The sequence below is a fragment of the Planococcus citri genome, chromosome 5 (assembly GCF_950023065.1).
Source record: "Planococcus citri chromosome 5, ihPlaCitr1.1, whole genome shotgun sequence".
Classification (NCBI taxonomy): domain Eukaryota; kingdom Metazoa; phylum Arthropoda; class Insecta; order Hemiptera; family Pseudococcidae; genus Planococcus; species Planococcus citri.
The window spans coordinates 42,676,600-42,693,653 of NC_088681.1; the positions used below are offsets into that span (position 1 = coordinate 42,676,600).

The following is a 17,054-nucleotide window of genomic DNA, read 5'->3' on the forward strand; positions in this document are numbered from 1 at the left end:
TCGAAAGGAAAACTGCACAAGATACACAACGTAGGTTATCGGGTGTCAAGTACCATAACGTTATACACGTTCATCAAAACTGTGTGAAGCAAAAAGGACGAGAAGGGTTGAAGAGAAAGTTGAAAATAACATCGAAGAAGAAGAAGGAGAAGAAGAGGCCAAAGATTATGACTCGAGTATAAAACTAAATTAATTCCAAGTTGGTGTCTGGGTTTATGCGAGTCAGTGTGCTAGTATTACACGTACACAACTTTATTTTCGAGATGTTGGAAAAGCGACCAACGAGACGAGAAAGTGCGGGAACAGGAACACGGTACTGAAGCCAAACATTAATTTCATTCGCGAGTTGGTTAAATTTATAATTCGACGAATCTTTTTCATTTGCTCGAGCACGAGGTGCGTTGCTGTGTAGTCGGAATGAACACCAAAGATTAGTGTTTTTTCTGTCACGCTGCATCGCAGACACGAAAAATGTTATGTAGAAGACTGTGAAAGAGGTTAAATAGTGTCTTAATTGCTACGATTACTAAAAGAGTGAAAAAGAGACGAAGCGAGGTAGATTTAGATTTGCTAAAAAGATTAATATCGTTGTACTTTAATGTTGTTTACGAATAATTGAGTAGGTATCTACCTAAGAGTAACGAAACATGAGATGTAGTTTGATGTTGAGGTAGATAATTAGCTGGTAGATATGAATCTTCTTTTTTGCACTTTGATGAAAATACGTATCTCTTTCGAACATAATTTTCAATTTATCGTTTCGTTGGATACACGATTTAATTTTTTTTTTTTTTGATTTAGCTTTAATTTTGTGCTTTTGCAAGTTATGAAATTACAGTAATGAAAAAATGTTGACACCATTTCCAAAAGCACCATGAGCGATACTGTTGCTGGAATTTAATTTTTTTCGAATAGAGATCTCTTCGCTCGAACAAAGAAGAGATGAATGGAGACTTAAAGGACAAGGTTGGCACAAAATGGAAGTCCAGAAAATTGGAGAATTAAAGGAATGCAAGGCAACAGTGCTGCGGTTGCGATAAGACTCCGGTAACGAAAGCTATAATACTAATTTGCTATACGACGAAAAATGGCTACCTATAAGAAGAGTTTGAAACAAACTTAAAATTATATTCGGTAAACTTTACCAATTTTACCAACCTCTTAGCTTCATTTTTACGTAAACATCGTCGTTTACGTGGCTCGAATATAAATTTTAAACGCATTAAAATATAAATTGTAACTCAAAGACACAGATGAAATTCGAATTTATCAAATAATTCGACGATTTTTTCCCTCACCAGTTGAATAAGTTGCTGCAAAACAATATCATATATCTTTCTGCGGTTGATTTTGTTTTCATTTTAAAAAAAAAGAGTAAGAAAAGCTCCTCGACATCAAAAACTGACGTGTGTATTTTTCCGGTTATTTTAAACCATTTTGGGTTTTTGCGACAATCGGCAAATCAATTTCTATTCGTTCGTGCGTTTTTACTCGTAGTACACGCAGCAGCGATGAACATATAGGCTGATTTGAGACGTTGATCTTGGGCTACGACGATTACCACAAGACTGTTTCTACGAATTTGGAATTCGCTCTTCAGTCGAACATACTAAAATGGTTACCAAAGAAGCAATCCAATCAGAATTTTTTTCAGTAAAAAATGAAATGAAAAAATACACTTTATTTTTTCCATTTGTTTCGGCATTCTATTCTTTGCAGCGTTTCTTTATTTTGCTTCTCGTATTTGCTCTTTTGTCGCTCGAGATACGTACGAACAAGTTTCATTTTTTGTCGTCTGCACCACAAACATTTTGCCCAAAAAACATACGCATCGCAAAAAATGTCGCTGTCGTTTAACGCGCCGAATATTCGTTTTAAAAAAATACTCGCGACAAACGATTTTTCTTTTTGGGCTTTATTGCGTAGTTCGCTTCTTTATTTCCTCCTTTTGCCACTATTGCCTTACTGTTGTTCATATTTTCAGGAGCTGTGCTGATGCTACATAAATTTGAACATCTTATGCGAGTAGGACTTATTTATCAAAAATAAAGAAAAATAAGAACATTGTGTCGTCTAATGTCATTTTTTATCAAAGTGTTTCATAGACTGCTACAAAGATTCCAGGTTGGAAGAAAAACAGGGACTTTCAACTACATTCATCGAGTCTTGATAAATATCGATTTGAAGCTGGATCTTCTGAAGATTTCAGTACTCTTCCAGAGATCTCAGTATTTTAGTTCATCCATTTTTTATTTTTTTTTTACAATTCTTAATGTTTTCAATTTTTTTGAAAAGTTTTTGAATTGAAGTCACACAAGCTTTGATATCTAGAGTTCATCATAACTTAAGTATGAAAAGGGAGAAAGTTGAAATCTGACTAAGCCCAAATTATGAAGTACACAGTTGTAGGTAAGTATCACAAACATGAATGTTTTTTGGATTTTTTCTTCAAATTTGAAGTAGTGTAGCCTTAACATTTGGTAAGCTTTCGAAAATCGAGTTTTTAAGAGAAGATCAACTTTTAACTTTTGGGATTTATAGGAAATGTCTTTGAAAGTACCCTTATGAATCAATTCGTTCGCGAATGAGTCACTTACCATATATGAATCGATTCGTTCGCGAACGAGTCACTTATACGAACCAATTCGTTCACGAATGATTCATCAAAAATGAGCAAATGAATCGATTCGTCGGTTCGCGAATGATTCAACAAAAATCAAGTACATGGATCGATTCGTTCACGAACGAATCACTTATATGAATCAATTCGGTCGCGAATGATTCACTAAAAATTATTCAGTTCGTTCGCGATTATGAATCAATTCGTTCGAGAATGAATCACCAAAAATTATTCAATTCGTTCGTGAATGATTCACCAAAAACTAAGTAAATGAATCGATTTGTTCGCGAACGAGTCACTCTTACGAATCAATTCATTCACGAATGATTCACCAAAAATTATTCAATTCGTTCGTGAATGATTCAACAAAAATCAAGTCATGGATCGATTCGTTCGCGAACGAGTCACTTATACAAATCAATTCGTTCGCGAATGATTCATCAAAAATTGAGTAAATGAATTGATTCGTTCGCAAACGAGTCACTTATACGAGTCAATTCGTTCACGAATGATTCATCAAAAATTGAGAAAATGAATGGAACAATCGTTCGCGAACGAGTCACTTATACGAATCAATTCGTTCGCGAATGATATATCAAAAATTGAGTAAATGAATCGATTTGATCGCAAACGAGTCACTTATACAAGTCAATTCGTTTGCGAATGATTTATCAAAAATTGAGCAAATGAATCGATTTGTTCGCGAACGAGTCACTCTTACGAATCAATTCATTCACGAATGATTCACCAAAAATTATTCAATTCGTTCGTGAATGATTCAACAAAAATCAAGTACATGGTTCGATTTGTTCGCGAACGAGTCACTTATACGAATCTATTCGTTCGTGAATGATTCAACAAAAATCAAGTACATGGATCGATTCTTTCGCAAACGAGTCACTTATACGAATCAATTCGTTCGCAAACGAGTCACTTATACGAATCAATTCGTTCGCAAACGAGTCACTTATACGAGTCAATTCGTTCGCGAATGATTCATCAAAAATTGAGCAAATGAATCGATTTGTTCGCGAACGAGTCACTCTTCCGAATCAATTCATTCACGAATGATTCACCAAAAATTATTCAATTCGTTCGTGAATGATTCAACAAAAATCAAGTTCATAGATCGATTCGTTCGCGAACGATTCACTTATACGAATCAATTCGTTCACGAATGATTCATCAAAAATTGAGTAAATGAATCGATTCGTTCGCAAACGAGTCACTTATACGAGTCAATTCGTTCGCGAATGATTCGTCAAAAATTGAGCAAATGAATCGATTCGTTCACGAACGAGTCACTTACATGAGTCAATTGGTTCGCGAATGATTCACCTAGAAATCAATCAGTTTGTTCAAACGGTTGTGAATGATTCGATTCCATTCCATTTGATTCACTTCACTTGAAATCAGATCAATTCCTATACAATAGTTTCACAAAAACCGACTCAAATCCACCTGTAGATGATTTGTTTCATCGTTGACAAACTTTCAAGGAGTGGAAGGAGGAAAATTTTGAGAACACCACAGCAAAAGCGTTTCAATCTGAACTGGATTTCAAAAGAAATCTCGTAAAAATCTCAGGACTCAAATCTATATAATTTTTTTCATCTTTGACAAATTATGAAAGTGCAGAGATTTTGAAACTAAGAGCTTCTCTGACATATAAAATACTTACTTCTTGAAGCAAATGAAAATGGCAAAATTTCGAAAATGAATGCTCTTAGCACAAAAATACCAACACAAGGGTTGTTAATTTTGAAAATACCAGAGCAAAAGTCTTTTTAGATTCTTCAGAGTGATTGGGGATGATTACATAATAACTTCGTGAGGCCGATACCGATGAAAAGTTGATTTTTTCTGCACCAAGTTCCCCAATTCAAGTGAGATTTCTCAAAAATCACTTCCATCACAGCCATATTATATCCCCACCCTTTCTCATCTACAAAATCCAAAAGCAACCTACATCACACGTCTTGAAATTTATTAAATCAGTCTCATTATCGAACCATCGTGTTCATGAATACTTCCTCTTATAAAGTAATAATTCACCAACACATTCGCCACCTAGTTCAATACCTGGTACACGACGACGACGTCACAAAACACCATACCGAACGTTGCTTAAGAGAGAGCGATCTAGGCGCAGCGGTACGTCAACATACGAAGGAAAAATGTATCAAGCTGTGCGTTTTGAGTACACCAAAGCTCTTTGTACCTTTTTCTGGTTACGCGTTTACGTTCTATAAGGTAAGGTAGGTACGTTTTCATGACGTTGATAAATTGGAGGACGTTACTTACAGAGCGCCACCACACAGTATGGCGAATGGAACAGCAAGGCGAGAAATCTACCTGCGTTCTTTCTCTCAACGAGGATGAGGATGAGGATGAGGACGACGACGACGACGTCAAATATGAGAAAATGTCTGAGCTTGTTTATATGTACCTAAGTAATAAATATTACGAGCGAGGAAAGTGCGTAAGTACGTAGATGTTTTTTTTTTCTAAAAGTGGAAAATTCATAGTTTTTAATTTCCAGCAACATCTTTTGAAACGATACTTTTAAGTAGGGAGCTCAACTGCTTGAAAATTTTCTCCAGCCCCTCCTCCCCAAAAAAACCACATGAAATGCATCTCACTTCGATATCATTGGACAGAATTTTCAATGGTACATTTTCCTCAGCCTAAAGAAGTTACATTTCAGCCTGAAATACAATACGTGCATTTGAGTATAAAATACACAAGCCAAATGAAACTCGATAAAGCAACAGTAGAACGTGGCTGCTTAGAAGATATTCTTCCATTGTTTGTGTATAATTAACTCAGTATAGGCAAGTCGAAGTACGCGGTGGGGTCTTGTATATAACTCTATACAAACGCCTAACAGCGTCATAATTAAACGAAAAATTCAATTATTAAAATTACGCCTTCACATTCGAGCACGTTAGGCACTTCTCTCGTAACAGGAAAGGAAACAGGTACTCGGGGAAGTTCTTCGCTATCTCATAAGTAGTATTGCCGGAAAATAAAAACTCATTCCGAAGCCTATGATTTATTTATACGACGCGACAGACTCGACGACGAAGCCGCGAAGAAAAACATAGCGGAAAAGTACCGCGTGAGGAAAAAGGGGAGAAAAAAAAATAGTTTATTGGTTGATGATGTTCTCTCTCGTGAAAATAGAATGTACTGTCAGGTTTTAACATTCTGTCATTGGTACGCTTGATTAACGATTATATGTACTTGAATATCGTAGCCGTTCATTAATCACTCGGTTAAAAACTCTCCACCGTCGTGTTAGCTATATGAAGGGTGCAGAAGGGAGGGGGGGAGCTGCTGGCTAACAACTTATTGGAATTTCACTCGACATCGTTGACGTTCTTCGTTATTCAGAGAGTCTTTCTGCGAAAAAGGAATCTTTTCTGTCGAGCAAGAAGTTTCTTCCTCGGTGTAAGGAAATTTCTTCCAGTCGAACGTTGTCTTTGCACACGAGAATCCGATGAAAAAGCGAAAGCGACCCTTGAATAATTTATCAGCAATTTATACTATGGTTTCATTCAACTATACTGATATATAATTTGAGATGAGAGTCGGTTCGAATTTAGCTGATTTGATAGATTTTTTTCAATATGCCACGCTGTGTAAGAACTTTTCTCAACAGATGTCGCATGTCCGATTATTGGAAAGCTGATGAAAAATTGTTGAGCACCGAGCACTAGTCCGTGAATAATTTTCAGTTTAAGGGGTTTGCTCCAAACTGTCATAATTATAGTAAAAAAATTTGATTCATTCAAAACCTTTCCTGAGATTTTATTAAAATCAAGGAAACAAAGAAGAAAAAAGATGAAAGCTCATGAAAAAATGTTCAAAAAAAAATAATAATAATCGTGCGACAATTTTCCTCAAAAAATTAGAAGAAATATACCTACTCAATTTTGTTTCAAATGTGGGGAGAAAGGGAAGACAGTGTTGTTTTTCTTGAGAAATGTTGATAAAACGTTGAAATAAAGTTCGAAGTTCCAACGTTAAAAATGCAAAACGGAAGAAAATAAATGAAATATTCGTAATCAGAAATGCTCTTATAATTATTAGGGTAGACGGTCCTATTATCGACCGCCATGTTTATTTTTTGAATTTCTCGAAGCCAGATTGAGCTGAAAATGTCGATGATGGCTTAAACGATATCCTCGCCCTTCTAGTTTTATATCCCAAAGCTCCAAGCCCCGAAATTTTCATTTACTATTTTTTTAAAACTTTTTTTCAAAAAGTACCAAAATTTACAACCTACAAAAAGTGACCCAAATATCGACCCGCTAAAAAAATGCTTTAAAAATGAGCAAAAAAAATGCCGAAATCAAAGTCTGAAGGCGTTAAAACAAATAATTATTACTTAATACAGGAATATAAAGGATTTAGAACATTTTTACAATTGGTGAAGATTGGTCACATACCAAAAAAAAAGTGACCCTAATATCGACCCCCTCAAAAAACGTGTTAAAATTTAAAAATGAGTAAAAAACACCAAAATCAAAGTCTGAAGATGTTAAAACAAATATTTATTACTTCACGGAAAAAAAAGTATGGATAAATTTTACTATTTCATACAGTAACCGGATCCCATTCAAAAATATTGTGATTTTTACTATGAGAATAGTAAATTTTACTATGAGATTAGTAAATTTTACTATGAGAGTAATACATTTTTACATAATTCTAGATAAAATTTATTTACTGACCATCAATGACCAGCGCTATCTCATGGAACTGCAATGGATTATACAGTCATCGAGAAGATCTTGGAATTTTATTGTCTGAACACAATCCAATTGTTATTGCGCTGATATTCCATTATCAGACTTTAAATCATCAGTGAAGAACAATATAAAAATTTTATGGTCTCAAGAATGGAATGATACTCCTCAAACAAATTGGCTAAGATCTATCACACACAAACCCAGAAACTTCAACAAAATTAAAAGTATTAATCGTCGATCTCAAACAAAAATTACTAGACTTTTAATTGGTCACACTAGATTAACTCATAATTATATTTTGAAAAAAATTAATCCTCCTTTATGTTGTAATTATAACGTAATTTTTGATAACAACCACTTGATTGTTTGCCTCTTTTTAAACCTTCAAAATCTAAAAGATGATTTAAACGAATTCATTGATAATAAATTAAATTTTATTAATATTATTAAGTTAATCAAAAATGATAATTTACTCCATCTAGTTTAATTTTTCAAAAAATAGAAATAGTATAAGTGCTTTTAAAACCAAAATATTATTGTGTTGTAAGCACTTTAAAAATAAATGTCTTGTCTCTTGTCCACCTCTTCTGTAAAACAAGATTTTTTCAAAAATTGAGGTCAAAAATAAATTGTTTGCCAAACAGAATTTTTCCATAGGTTTTTCACAAAAAAATCATAATTTCTTTCTCAAAAAAAAAAATCGCATTCAAGAAGTTTCTTCTAAAAAAGTTTTCCCAAAAAATTGCCGCAAAATAAAATTTATTCTTGACCTCAACCGTCAAAAATAAAAACTTCATAAATGAAGTCATCATTTTTGAAGGAAACTTCTCATTTGAGAAATTTTTTTTTTGGAAAACTTTTTTAAGAGAAACTTTTCCAATGATCTTTAAAAAAAAAAAAAAAAATGAATTATGATTTTTTTTGGAAAACTTGTGAAAAAATTCTGTTCTGCAAATAACTCAGTTTCGATCACAATTTTTGAAAAAAGTCTTGCTTTAGAGAAGGGAGGAAGATGTGAAAATTTTCGGGAGGCCCTCATTTTTTTGCCCCATGCTCACAATGGCTACATCGAGGCCACTGCTTCGTACACCTTCAAAAGCTCTCTAACGTTCAAATACTAAGAGTTCAGAACCTCCCTATATCTTCGTGACCCCTCGTACACTGTATCAAATTTTTGATCAACGTGAAAACATTAATTTTTTCGAAAATCAGATTTGCCTCTTCCTAGGTTAAAAATATGCAACCCAAACGACGTCCATCACTACAGTACAAGGTATGATGGGCATTTTTATGCCCGAAAATGTAATAATAATAATTTATAGATCTGAGTCTGGGGTATAAAAATGCCTCAATTTCAGTCACAGACGTCGTTTGGGTTGCATATCCTCAACATAGAAAGGGACAACAATTAATTTTTTTCAAATTAGTGTTTTTGCCTCAATGGAAAAGTAATTCGGTGTATGAGGAGGGTCAATTACTATGTAGTTCTTCCAGAACTTCTAATTTAGATTTTGTCCTCAAAATGGTCGTCTTTTTCATCTTATTTATCAAGATTTATTTTTCGTTATTTTTTAAATTTTCATTTTGACTGAAAAAAATTCATTAGATTTTCCTTCCAAATATAGATATTTTCCGAGATGCTTCGCAACAACTGTGTTCCACCCTTTCTAAATTTAATGGTTTTGGTAGAAAATAGTTTTTATCGCTATTTTAAAAAAGAGAAGTTTTTAACGGAATGAACGATAAATTATGCGATTTCTACAATGTGAATAGAAAATCAAGTTGTTTGGTAAACTTTGAAGCGAAAAGACGACTTTTCAGGCATGGAAGCTAAAAATCTGTGCTTTTTGGATGTTTTGGCAAAGAAAGCATAAATTTTTTTTAGCAATTTTGGCAAAAATTACAACCATTTGACAATTTTATCAAAAAACTATTTCCTTGAGAACTTTGACGAAATAACGTTACAATTTCCAACTTGCAAAAAATTGACACTCTTTGATAATTTTGATAATATAAACGGGAATTTTTTGACAATTTTAGCAAAAACATGATTTTTCTGAGCAACCTTGGCTAGATCGGACAAAAATTGACCCTTGTTGACAATTTTACTAGAAAATGGACACTTTGGAAAATTTTGTCAAAAATGGACACATTCATACAACTGTGACACAAATGGACACTTCTTGGCTATTTTACCAAAAATTGACGCTTTTTGCCTCCCCTCACCATATCAACACTTTTTGACAATATTTCCAAAAATTGACCTTTTCTGACATGGGCGAATTTGGCAAAAAAAAAACGCACATCCTCACAAGCAAATTTGGCAAAAAACAGGACTTTTGCTTGGAAATATAATTTTTTTGGATGTTTGGGGTGGGTAGGGAGTACAACATGGACTTACAACTTTCGCAAATTGGCCTTCCCCTAAAAAAGAAGTAATGAAAAAAGGCCTGCTTATCTCATAAAAAAATTTATCGGGCCAACGCCTTCTTTTATCAATGAAAAATATCGTATTAAGACTTTTTCCTATCGACCACCTAAATTGTCGTTCTTAAACCATTTTCTATCGTTCAATGAACAACGAACTTTCTTTGGAGTATTCGATATTTCTGCACACTTTGTACGTTTACGTAGGCATTTCTTTATCAATATCACAATATCCAGACAGTTTGAATTAAACAAAGGAAACACAATTTTACGATAGGGAATACTATAAAATACGACGAGTATTTCCACATTGATGGAAAATACCTACATCACGAATGTAGTCAAGAAAATTACCTACACAAGACAGTGTACCTATTTTGGACCGTATCGAAACAGAATAAGAAAGATGGGCACAAACACAGATCACACAAACTGAACAGCACAGACCATTATAGACTTATACACAGATATATACCCAAGGTGCTAAGGTGATACACAAATAATACGTACAACATACGATCTAGGTGCATAGGATATATCGTAAGATGGATATTAATCACTCACCTGATCCCATTTTGGTGATTCGTAACTGAACGATTTCATCGGTGACCCGTGTATTCGTTATTGTAGTCGATCTCATTTACATTATTGCTCCCTAGAGAGCCTTCGACGGCTGTGTGCGAAAATCCGGCTTGCAGCTCTTGTCTAACGCGAGCAAACCTGCAAAATAAAATAAACCTATAAATTATTTACCCAATCACCTTTTGCGGCGTTTACAAATATAACGTGTTGGGCTGCGTTAAAAATAAATGCTACGTAAGCGCACGTGAGACTTTGTTTTCCCGGTGGAGATAGCGTTATATGTAGTATATTCTGGCTCGAACGAGATTCCATTTATTAGTAAAAAAATTGATCGATTTTTTATTACGAAAGAATACCAAAAAAAAATACACAAAATCACCCTTGTCCCCTCCTGTCCCTGATTTCCATTCGATAAAATTTGTGCAACTGTAGGAAATAATGAGCCTTTCAATTGAAGCACAATATGAAATGATAATGATCCTGGAGATATTTCAATTTGGAGGGACCGTTTCATTTTTCACCCCAGCTCATTTCATATATTCATCTGCGCTACTGAAAATATTAAAAAATCATCCCCATTCCAGCCTATTGATTATTGCGGACGAATCCACACTAGAATTTTAATAGCTAATGAAAAAATTAATTTATTAAATAACCGTACAAATATAATAAACAGGAAAGTGAGAGTGGAAAGTCGACAGCTGTATAGGTAGAGCTAAAGTAAACGAGAGAAAATACGAACCTTAAGTACACAAAGGCAAGTCGAGAGGAAAAAAGTAGTCGACGCTGAATTAATTAATGAAGTGCACAAAGTCAATTAATTTTTTTTTTTTGCAGAAAAAACCCCAAAAGCGAGAAGAGAAAGAGAGAGTGGGAGGTATACAGAACAGGCACGCGAAAGCTTGTCCCTCGGCGGATTCTTTGCTGTTCTTTTTTCCATCGTGAGCTACTTGTTCGCGAAACTACACACGGTATTAATTAAAAAGTCTGCTGTCTTTTAAAAAGTAAATTAACTTTTTATTATGTAGTTGAGTTTCATTTTGAGCGGCGGTGGCTTATAGGGCGGGGGAAACCTCGCCGAATGATTTTCATAGCGCGAAATCTAATTAAATACGAGCCATGCTTTTGGAATTTTTATAGCGGAGGTGACTTTTAAACCGAGCACTGATTTCTTTGGCGTTAGTTTTCAACTCTTTTGATGTCGCAATGGAAAAAGACGAGAGAGGTGCGACGCGGTCGCGATGCTGGCACGAAGCCTGTTCTCGAATCCGCAGTAATGCGTTTTCTCAAAAAGCACACAGGGATGTTGAAAAGCTCCGACATGATGTAATACGTTAAGCGGCTTTTAAAAGCGAGGATTATGAATCCTAACGTAAGTGTGTATCTCGAAATGTGGCAACGCCGAAAGAGAGCTATAGTTTTTTTTTCCTATTTTCGAAATTAAAATCATGAATACGATACGAGTAATTAAAAGATGCCTTATTCACGTCAACGTGCATAAGAAGTAAGCCATATTATTATGATGAAATTTTAATAAAAATTTATTTTTAAAAAATTATAATAAAATAAAATCCGGAAAACTTATAACGTAGGTACTTTGAAAATTAATCAAAATCCAGCCAATTGAAGAAAATTCACAACACAAACAACTTTTCATCGGCGTTCGTCGATTTTGAAAATTTCCCAGCAAAAATTTGAAACATCCTTCGAGTCATTTATTATCTAGGTTAAAATCGTTTAATCCTTTGTTAGTAACACTTACAAAAGACACGAAATTTGCCAACCCTGTCGTTTTCCTCTTCTATCGTACCTTTGCTAAAATATTGCCTGACCTTCGCGAGAAGTATTGTAAATAGGAAATTGCTCGTAGTAAGTAGGATTAGATTATCGATGCGCTACGTCTATAGGTAGACAATGTTGTCTCGCTGAAATTCAATAATGAAGAAATTGTCGTTAGTAAATTCATTATCTTCGGGGCGCAGTTCACTCTAACTACGAACTAGATACAAGAACAAGAATACTACGATAGAATAATGAGACTGAAAGGAAACGGCGTCGAATTATTTAAAAACCAAACTTGGTTTTCTTTAATTACGAACAAAGTGAAAATTGAATTTCTGTACAATTACGTTTTTCCAACATTTACAATTGTCGGTGATGAATTTTTATTGTTTTGCTTAGGTTTAGATTTGTCTTCAAGTATGGATTTTCTTTGTGGTTTAGTTCAATTTGTCTTTATGTAGGCCTACTTGAGTTGGGTACTACGTAGCATGTAAAGTGCGAAGTACTGTTCAATAATTAACCAACGTTTTTTATTTTTCATTTCTTTGTTCGAGAGAAACTTTGAATAGGTACGAGAGTTGTTTATAGTTTTTAAAGCACGGATTTCATTCGTTTGAACATAAAATTACTTATAGGCAGGTAGATGTAGGAGACCAATAGGATTATTTTGCGAACGAGAAAATGAACGTAGAAAATATTAAATCGCGTTTTCTTCAGAAATTCATCACGAGTTGCCTCGTTCGTTACAGAAGATGTGAATGGAATAGCTGCACTTGCATCAAATCCGATACTGGAAAGGAAAACGTGGTCAAAGCAATAATTTTTCTCATTTGAATTTGAAAAGGTGAAGAGTTGGACCTACTTGAATCAAAAAATTTGGTAGTTAATCCATTTTATGGTTGCTCTAAAAGTGCAACCGAATTTTATACAAAAATGTTTTAGCGACAGATGAGCCCCCCCTCTCCTCTCTATTAAAAAAATATAGGTACCTAGTTCGAGTTTTTACTTAATTCAAGGAGTTATTTTATTTTGAGTAGAAAAGGTGTCTTATGAAAAATCTAAGACCTTGAGAAAAAAGAGCTATGGGTTGTCAAAGTTGAGTGTATCTACTCAAATTTTGTCTGGATACAAATTGAAAAAAACGTTGCAACTGAAGTGAACAATGCTTTCAATTCAACTCCCAGACATCAAAATCAAGAACTACTAGTTTTGAGCCATTCAAGACCACTTTGAGGGCTCTACTGAGCGCTTGAGAATTCAAAAATGCGCATTGTTCGATAAATTGTCGTTTTGAAAATTTTTTCTTCGCAAATATTTCGAATTAATTATTTTAAAACCTTGAAATACATCATTTCTGAATGTGGAGGAATATTTTGGAACACAGTGATGCCTATTTATTGACAATTTATACGAATTTTTAAAAACATAGAAAATTTATACCGAGCCCAAAACTTTCCAAATTTTTCCGCTCTCTTAAAAATAGCAATCACGACGAAAAAATTGAAACCACCGTATTCCAAAATATTTCCTCAGTTCCAGAAATTATATCTGTCGATGTTATAGAAAGTTTTTCAGGGCTCCCAATGGAATTTTTTTGGGAGTGGGAGCCAAAATGGTGTTTAAATAGTTGAATTTCCAATTTTTTCCTTCAACTGAAATAAAAAAAAAATCGAGTTTTCTGGAGTGTGTATCTAATGCTGGTAAAATCTTTATTTAAAATGGATTTTTTTTTCAAATCTTTTTTGATGGATTTTTCACCGACTTATGGTATTTTGAAATTCTCAAGCAAACATTTTGTAACGATACATCTGAAGTACAGTCGCCATTTTTCCACAGAATATGCGTGATTGATCGGCGCAAAAAACATATCCATATTGAAATTCTATTTTGCACTGCATCAAAAATCAAAAAATGAAATCTTAAATCGCCCTCAAAAAAATACACTTCATGAAATTGCCCGGAAAAATGCATTCTAAATATTATGAAAAAATTTTGAACATTTACCAAAAATTAAATTTTTCATCCCCGCTCCTAAAAAAATCATTCTGAATCACTATTGAACAAAAATCATTTGAAATCCCTCATTCCAGAATCATCAAAAAAATTAAACTATCACATGAAATTCATTCGGAATTTGGTACTACAATAAAAAAATGAATTTGAAATCATCAAAGAACTCATTTTTAAATCACAAAATACTTACACAAAAAAGTTTCAAACTGTTTGAATTTTGGAAACAAAATTTTAAAAAAATAACTGCCTATTAAAAAATTTATTGTAAAAATTTCCTAAGAAAATTAATTCGAAATCACAAATTTTATTTAATTAAGTAAATCGGTAACGAAAAATTTATTCCAAAATCACCACGAAAAAAAGTACACAAAATCATCACAAAAAAATTGACTTGTAACCACCCCAAAAAATTCATTCAACACTGAAAAAACTCACTTGAAACCAACATGGAAACATTCGTTTAAAAAAATTGAAATCATAAAAAAATCATCTGGAACCATGACGCAGAAAATCCTTCACTAAATCGATCAAATTCTTAATCACTGTCAAAAACTTTATTCCAAATCACCATGAAAAAATTCATTCAAAATTACCACAAAAAATTCAAAAATTTATTTGAAATATCATGAAAAAATGCATTTGGAATCACTTCAAAAAAAATAATTTGAAATCATCTCAAAAAATATTTTGAAATCAGAGAAAAAAAATTCAGTGAAGAAAATGAAATTTAGTCCTACAAAAAGGGGCTTCAAGGCAGCTGCAGGGAGGGGGCAGGATTTCTACATTTTGAAAATTAAAAGCCACAGGTCTCTCATGCCTTAGCATATTCTGAATTCTCAAAACCGGGAGAATTTCTGTGCCCATTAGAGGAAAAAAGTCTGCTTCAGGTTACAGCAAAAAAGGTGAGTGAAGAGACGAAATACACAAAAACGATCGAGATGCTGATTTCAATAATTTTGAGGGAATTTTACCTCCTTTCCTTTCCACTTTCCAGGCACTCCTGAAATTTCGCAATACCTGCCTAAAACGGTTGAGAGGGTGCCCAAAAACATCGATCAAAATTATAGGTCTCAAAGTGTTCATTTTTGGCCTTCGCAGAGTAATTTGAAGTTTCTGGAGAAAACTGAAAAAATGTCTGGAGGCTCCAGAATTGCCCAAAATTATTAGTTTTTTATGTTTGAGAGTTTAATCGAAGGAATTATTCACGTTGGTCAACTTTGCTCAAAAAAATGTAGATAGGTATGTTTTACAAAAAAGTCCACAAATCGTCCTTAAAACGGCGTTTACTCAGAAACTCCTCAGATTAATTTTTGAGACATTAAAATGGACTTTGTACCCAACAAATCAGCAAACCATTAACGTATTGATTTCGTTGGGTTCAAATGAGAAGTGAAGTTGTTGAAATTGTCTATCTTACTGTCGTAGGTGCATAATAATATACATATATGTAGATACGAGTAGGTAGGTATAATATAGGTGTTAATAAAATTGCCTAATCAAACTGCCGTAAAAATCATCCACTTCCTCTAACGTGGCATTTTGGTTCATGCTCGTGAAAATGCTGTTACCTTATTCTTCAACCATACTGCGAACAGACTGTTCAGAAAGTGCAAATCGTTTGGGAAAAATAACAACAACGAAAATTCCAAACGCAACTATATCGAATACCGATCAGCTACATTTGATACCTAAAACAAAATGAATACCTAAATACCAGAAGTGGTTGACACCTCTCTGTCGATTTTAAATTACATACAAATATCTCGTTACACCTCAGCTCGCTGCCTAGTTATCGGAACGTAATTTAAAATGAGGAATCTACGAGTATCTTGGAAAATCACATCACTCGATAGTGGTACGCACAAAAGACAAAACGAAACGATGTATACGATGAGTAGAAAACTCGATCTAGTGTTTTATTGTTGAGAAACGAACAATAAACATGGTATGGGAAACAAAGGCGGGGACACAGGCGGCGAAATCTTAAAGAAAAAGCAAGTTAGATAGTCGTATTGCCCTATTATACGGCTCACTCTTCGTCATTCAACTCTTGAGGTGTAATCTGGTTAAGAAAGAGAGACTGCTATTTATCTCGAGTCTTGTTATTAAAATCGCGTCTAATCCCAACTTTGACGTGGTAGTATTAAAGCTCTCGTGGTACATATCCGGGTTCGTGTAACTCTCGTAGTACCGCAACTTACACGTCTCACGTCTCACGTTTCAGTCACCGACTTCTTCTTCCTTGTTGTTTCGACGAAGCAGGAAAAAAAAGCGAGAAAAATGCACCGCTTTGTCGTCGCGTAGTGCGAATTACAAGATGAGTTTTCGGTTTCCTTCTTATAACGTGTGATATACCTACATACTTATTGAGGAGTCTACTTATCTGTACCTACGAATGTGAGCTAATTCGTGATTACGTGCGTAACCTTAAGTTGTAATACGATGTTTAATTAGAAATATTCGTCTAATAACGCGAGCAGGAATACCTTTTGAAGGTGAAAACGTATCGTGTGTAGTACCTTTTCAAGACCGACCCACCTGTTGCTATTTCAACACCGCTGTTGCGACGTTTTTACCGAAAAAAATACTCCATCTTTGTAATTTTTTGCTTTACTACTACTGCAGATAACAAAAGTCGATTAAGAGTATACAATGCAAGAAGTTAAAACCGAACAAGAAGAAAGAGTAAGAAAATCAATCGTAAAAATAAAAAATTCGCAACAGCGTCGGATTATTTTCTTCTTTACAAAATATCTACGGTTTCGAATGATATTTTTTATTTGCGAGTATTTTTTTCCAGAACACCGATCGCGTTATCATTTCTGTTGTTAAGACAACTTCACCATGAAATACAAAACACAATGGTAATTTTT

The 17,054-nt window shown here is 34.1% G+C and overlaps 1 protein-coding gene across 2 annotated transcripts in view; it reads right to left on the reverse strand.

The window, feature by feature from the left end:
• Positions 1–17,054, reverse strand: part of LOC135849495 (dopamine receptor 1-like) — a 414,234-nt gene that overhangs the window by 61,656 nt on the left and 335,524 nt on the right. Inside the window, exon 3 of one of the 2 annotated variants that reach the window (XM_065369962.1) lies at positions 10,369–10,524. In XM_065369962.1, the coding sequence (XP_065226034.1) occupies positions 10,369–10,407 (39 nt within the window). In that variant the 5' untranslated portion in view covers positions 10,408–10,524. Of the gene's footprint in view, positions 1–10,368; positions 10,525–17,054 lie in introns of those variants that run through there. The other variant, XM_065369963.1, reaches the window with a different exon arrangement.